This window comes from Pseudonaja textilis, chromosome 10 (genome assembly GCF_049901715.1).
Source record: "Pseudonaja textilis isolate UNSWEBS1 chromosome 10, rPseTex1.2, whole genome shotgun sequence".
NCBI lineage: Eukaryota > Metazoa > Chordata > Lepidosauria > Squamata > Elapidae > Pseudonaja > Pseudonaja textilis.
In genome coordinates, this window is record NC_141999.1 from 5,149,339 (window position 1) to 5,155,890 (window position 6,552).

The following is a 6,552-nucleotide window of genomic DNA, read 5'->3' on the forward strand; positions in this document are numbered from 1 at the left end:
TATATTTGGAGGACAGTCAGAGCCACTCGGGGTCATGCTTTATGTGGGAGACGGGTGGCATTCAGAATTAATAAATAAAAGAAATAGTTATGGAAAGTTCCATCTTCAGACACTGCACAAAATAAACCACATGTGAATCTTTTGCAGTTTTAGAGAAAGTGTGGATATCTTTACAGCTATGGATTTGAGGTAATAAAATCAGTGCAGTGTAACTCTCTCTTTATAGTATGGCAGTTTCACTTGAGAAAGATTTTGTTTTCTCTTTACTGGGAACGGGAAAGGAATTGTTCAATCATTTTTCATGGTGGGAGGGATGAAGGAGTTGCTGTCACCAAAGGTCTAGAGGAGATGACTTTGGGGAATGATATACATCTTCATTTAGTTATGGATACAGTAGATTTTGTACTTACAAGAAAGAAGTGAAATATCTATATCTTGAGAAGTAAAACAGTGGTAAGAAGAAGCAATGACAGAAGAGACCTTGGGCTATGGAGGTTCTTTGATGATCTCCAGCTTCACCACTATGTTTTCTGCCCACCACTGCTTTCTAAACAATTGATGTCAATAGATCCCAGGTCTAGTTCTTGTAGAGACTGTTGGAGCTCTCAAGGGACATCAGCATACAGTCTGCATAGTCTCTTTTCCTGTGGTGTTCCTTCTTCACCAGATCTGAAGCATCGGCCATTAGGAGGTAGCTGACCTCCAGTTTGCATTAGCTTGGGTGTTAGATTTTTGTTTGTTGCACGTCCAAGTCCCGTTGTTCAGGCCTTCTTTCCTGAAATGGCAGGAAAGTTCGTGGCTAATAGAACATGAATTCTGAGACTTCACCCAAGTCTTCTAGAGATGATGGGGTCTTTAGAACTTTGAGAAGCAATAGTGGTTGTGGAAGCTGGTATGGCACTCAATTATAAAGTGTACATTGTTTCCTTTTTCAGGTCCCCCTGGTCAGCCTGGTCAAGCTCTCAATGGCAAACATGGAGAGCGAGGTGTTCCAGGTACTCCAGGAGAAGCAGGACGTCCTGGTTTACCTGGGCCTTCTGGCCTTCCTGGATTTTGTGAGGCAGTTGTCTGCCTTGGGGCCTCTGCCTCAGCTCAGCTAACTGAAGTAGGTTCTGTCAAAGGACCTTCCTACTGAATGCTGTCAAGTGAAAGGGTTCCATGGTTGACATCGTTGATTCATCAGAAGCTTCACGACTTGCATTGAGCAATCGACACACCAGGATTGGGTCCAAAGAGATGTGAAAGCCACCAATTGAAAACCTTTTGACTGATGAGAAACCTTTGCTTGGATCTGAGTACCCATTCTCACCTTTGTCAGTGAGAAGACACTTGGACATTCTGAGTGGCCCCAAATAGAGATTCACAAAATTGCTGGCATCTTGGATCACGCTTGAGTTTCTCATTGAAAGATTGCATCTGTTTTATCGATAAGAAATTGTAGAGTCCTCCCAAAATTATATGCTATCTTGAGGAAATGAGGGAAAAATTTCATTTTGGATCCCAATAATTTTTTTGAGGTAGAGTTCCACACAGTAGCTTTTTTTAAAAAAAGTTTATGGAGTCCTTGGTGCTTCCCTGAGCTTGGTTGTTTTCTTGCGGTCATTTCATTACCCATCTAGCTGATACCATCAGTACTAGAAGGGAGTGCAAATTCAACCCTCTTCTAGCACCGAAGATGTTACAAAGTTTGGTTAATGAAACATCCTTAAGAAAACAACCAAGCCCAAAGTACACCAGGGAATCCACAGTTCAGCCTTGAGCTACAAATAGTCTCTTCTAAAGTTTTAATGTTAAGATTTTTATATGACGTATGACTATGTGGGAGAAATTCAGAATTCAGGTTTTTTTTAATCCCTTGAGGTTTACTTCTTACAAGAATCTTGTCATGGAAAAAGAACATATTAAAATAAGTTACAAAATGTCTCCTCCTTAAACAAAATCTCATGAGTGAATTGAGATCATTCTTGATTTACTGCCTCCTCACCCCCATAATCCCCTCATTTCAGCTGCTTTTGTCTAATTTGTTAATGTTTTGGTCAATTATATATTATTATATCAAGTTGGTTGATGGGATTGATCTGTCCAAATTAATTGCATTTTTAATTACATTATTAGCCCTTTTGATCTCCCTTTTCTATTATAGTTATTATTTAATGATGTATAATACTCAGTCTGAGTCAACTTCCCAAAGTTGTAAATCTTTGTAAAATCAGGGTTTTTAAAGTAAATACTAATTAAAAATATTTTTCTCCACAAAAGAAACAACAACATGAAGGATGTATATCAATGAACTTAACAGTTGTGTCCGATTCTCTTGATTTTACAGGCTTGTAAAACAGTTATTCTTCACGAATTATTCTTGTAAGTCGATTAATCATCTTCATGAAAAAAAAATTGGATCTTTATATTGTTCTAGATTTCTGCTTGGATTACTCTGGAGGAACCCTTTAGTTTGGTCACCACAGTATAAAAAAGATGTTGGGACTCTAGAATAAGTGCAGAGAAGAGCAACAAAGATGATTAGGGGACTGCAGGCTAAAACCTATAAAGAACAGTTGCTGGAAATGGATATGCCTGGTTTAATTAAAAGAAGGACCAGGGGAAACATGATAGCAGTGTTCTAATATTTGAGGGGCTGCCACAGAGAGGAAGGGGTGAGCTATTTTCCAAAGCACCTGAAGGCCAGACAAGAAATAATGGATGGAAACTGGTCAAAGAGAGATTCAACCTAGAAATAAGGAGAAACTTTGTGACAGTGAGAACAATCAACCAATGGAACAGAAGTTGCCCTCGGAAGTTGTGGGCGCTTCATTGCTGGAAGCTTTCAAGAAGAGACTGCCATCTGTCGGAAATGGTGTAGGGACTTCTGCTTGGGTGGAGGTTTGGACTAGATGCACTACAAGTCCCTTCCAACTCTTATTCTGTTAAATATATAAGTTCTGTGAGAGTTAAGAGAAGTGATGAAGAGAAGTCACTAGGCCTAGGGTGTAAGGAGAGGAAAATGGGACCTTTCAGGGAAGACTTGAAGTAACTGCTAATTTTCTAATTCCAATTTTATAGCCCATTTGGGGAGGAAGTTTCTCACAACATACATTAGAACACCTTGTATTCATATAAACCCTGTAATGTGCTGGGATCTGAATCAGACTTATCCATCACTGCTCATCAGGGAACATAAGCATCCTTGTTCAGAGGCGGTTGTGTAGTTGTTGCATTTATACATCTACAAATGTTCATTCTGGCTAGGAGGCACTCAGACAACAAAACACGGAACAGGAAGCTGGATCAACCAATCAGCATGCATGATGTACACCTCCATACCATGCGCAGTTGGGGTTCAGGAAGTGTTTGCTTTGGCCCATCTTCAGCCCTCTGTAATCTCCGTTTTCCCATCAATCCCTTCACAACCTAGTTATGTGGCAAAGATTATGGCCAGGCAGTTCTAAATCAGCCCCTGATGAACCTATAGCACATGTGCCGGAAGTAGAACCCTCTGGAAATGCCAGCCATCGACCATTGCTCTTCCGGGTTCTGGTGAACGCATGCATGCTGACCAGCTGGTCTCCATGCATGCAGGTGGGCCAGAAACTGGAAGAGCAGCTCCCTGGTGTACATGCATGTGCCAGGAAGCTGAGGTGGTTCCTGGCACTCCTGCATGCATGCACTGGGGAGCTACTCTTCCGGTTTCTGGTACTCCCCCCTGTGTGCGAGCACGCTCCTGTTTCGGCACACGGTACTGAAAAGGTTCGCTAACACTGACCTATAGTTGCCAAGCTGACCATATGGGTCAGTATGGTAGTTTAGCACCAACATGTAAATGTTACACAAACTTGAAGTTTGCTCACACAAACTCTGGATGTCTGTCCTATTTTGATTTGCAAATGTAGTGTTTGATCTACAAAATTGGAATCATCACATAAAGAAAGCACTTTATTAAATGTGGGTCAGGAGCCAATCATATGCAAATGCTTCTCTAGGTCTTTACTTGGTAACTCCCCTTCCTTTGTGGCTATTCTAGGGTGCCCATTGACTGTCATAGATCTGTTAATTGGCATCCAGCAAATTAAAAAAAAAACCAATCATGATACTCCTCCACCCCCTTTTCAAGAAAACAGTGTCCATTCTTCCTTATCTCATCTTTCTCTCCTCCCTATCTTGGCTGAAAAGGCAGGACTTAATTTCCAAATTTATATCTGTAAAATGAAATTTAATCAAGAAATTAGGCCACTTGAATACTAACAAATCTGGATGCATCTGACAAACGGCAAATATGGAAAAAAAAAAAACCCCTTCTCTTTTTTTCTTTCCCTCCTTCCCTTGTGTGCTCCCCATCTTCTTCATTAAGGACCTTCATAAATATTCATTGAATAAATAGAAGATAGGATGCTATTAAAGCGACAGATTGAGCAGGGAGCAGTTCTGCAGGAATGAAAGGCCAGCCCATCTTCCCAACATCTACCTGAATAGCAATAAATCACTGGGACAAGCGAGCTGAGAAACAGCCCTGTCATAGCTGCGTCATCACAGCCGTCAGGAGAAATCAAAATAAAGTGCAATAAAAACCCTGCCTGCCTTCCTTCCTTCCTTCCTTCCTTCCTTCCTTCCTTCCTTCCTTCCTTCCTTCCTTCCTTCCTTCCTTCCTTCCTTCCTTCCTCCCTCCCTCCCTCCCTTCCTCCCTCCCCTCCCCTTTTCCTCCATCCTCTTTCTCCTTCTCTCTTTTCCTCCCTCCCTCACTCTGTTCCTCCCTCCCTCCCCTCCTCTTCTTCCTACTTCCTCTTCCGTCATCCAACTTCCCTCCCTCCTCTTCTTCATCCCTCCCTCCCTTATTCTGGACAAGCCGATAGGTTTAGATAGTGTTAGATGATGTGTACAAAAAGAGTTGGGTTATGGAAACAGTTAATAGTTGGAATAACTTAACTGGAAGTGCTGAAAATAGATTTTGTACCGATTTTCATGCGTACCACATGCAATGCCAGCAAGGTGTTTCTATTCACTCTGCTTAGGCCTATCCAATTTTGTAGGTCGGAAGGTAGGATCACAGTGACGATCTGGAGGTGGGTTAAAGGCTGTTCAAACTGACCTCAACAGGATGAGGAATTAATGGAGGTGGAGGTAGGAAGGCTTAAAGAAGCGGTTCTTCTTGACCCATCCATACTTCATAGGTAAAAGCCTCCTGGGGAGCTGCTTTGGACTTCTACTGAACTGTAATCCCAACTAAATTAAAAAGCCATCAAAAGTCAGTTGTCCAAGCTATTTGTCATCAAAAATAATTTCAAATCTTTATTCTGCTCACAAGGCCCTTTAACACGATATGAAGTTTTTTTAAAAAAAATCACAAAGAGGTTCAGATTCAGATTCAAGCAACCCTCAGTCAAAACTCCAGTGGAACAATGTGGCTTTAATTGTTTGTGTAAAATGTTATTAGAATTGTAGCAGCTGCTATCCATCACTGTTTGGCTGTGATTGTTCTTCACCCACCAATGTTAGTTGCTCTGCATGAAGTTCCTCTTCTCCTTAGAATGATCAAACAGCCATTGATTGTTCCATGAAACAATGAAAATGAACACAGGAAATCCTTGACTTACAACCACAACTGGGCCCAAAACTTCTGCTGATAAGCGAAGCAGTTAAATGAGTTTTGCCCCATTTTACGACCTTTTTTTGCCACTGTTGTTAAGTAAATCACTGCAGCTGTTAAGTTAGTAACATGGTTGTTAAGTGAATCTGGCTTCCCTATTGACTTTGCTTGTTGGAAAGTCGCAAAAGAGGGTCACATGACCCCAAGATGCAGCAACAGTCATAAATATGAGTCAGTTGCCAAGTATCTGACTTTTGATCGTGTGGCCATGGGGATGCTGCAACGGTCAAAACAGTCAACAGTCAACCACTCATAAGCTGCTTTTTTCAGTGCCATTGCCACTTTGAACGGTCACTAAATGAACTTGTGATGACCCAGGGCATGGCACAAAAGCAACAAAGTCACAAAAGTAGGTAAAGTCCCTTTAATACCGCCAACTTGGCCCCCAATGTCCAGTTATCTTCAGCTGGAGAAAAAACTCTCCCAAGAACAGTCTTTAGAGGGAAGAAATTCAGTCCAAACCCAAAGTACATATAAATTATAAATAAAAACCAACACAAACCACACCACAGCAATTAACGGGACAGGGTAGGATAAGGAATTGCAGACTTCAAAAGATAACAAAACACACACAGTTGGGAGGACGCCAGAACCCAGATAAGCCTCAACAAACAAAGATATTGCCCACTTTGCTTCCAGCAAGGTGCTGTGCGCAAACGCCCTTTTAAAATCCTGTTTTCCTAGCTGCAGCTAATGAAGGGAATCGGGGCCCTTTTCTCCCCCATAACCCAAGTTGCTCCCTTATCCGTTCCTTCCTGTGTGCCCTAGGATGAAGAGGGGGAGGGCCTGGGTCTTCCACTGAATGCCCAGCTGGACTGTGCCTTTCCCCAGTTTCTTCCACAGCCACCAGAGCCACACTCCCACTTCCTGTCAGCTGCTCGACCTCCCCCTCGGAATCTGATTCCAACAGGGAC

At 42.0% G+C, this 6,552-nt stretch overlaps 1 protein-coding gene across 1 annotated transcript in view; it reads left to right on the top strand.

Annotated features, from left to right (window-relative positions):
* COL9A2 (collagen type IX alpha 2 chain) overlaps positions 1-1,372 on the top strand; it is a 53,038-nt gene extending 51,666 nt beyond the window's left edge. The window contains exon 32 of the mRNA XM_087939568.1: positions 936-1,372. Coding sequence (XP_087795694.1) covers positions 936-1,135 — 200 coding nt within the window. The 3' untranslated portion in view covers positions 1,136-1,372. The remainder of the gene's footprint in view (positions 1-935) is intronic.
* Positions 1,373-6,552: the final 5,180 nt, after the last annotated feature.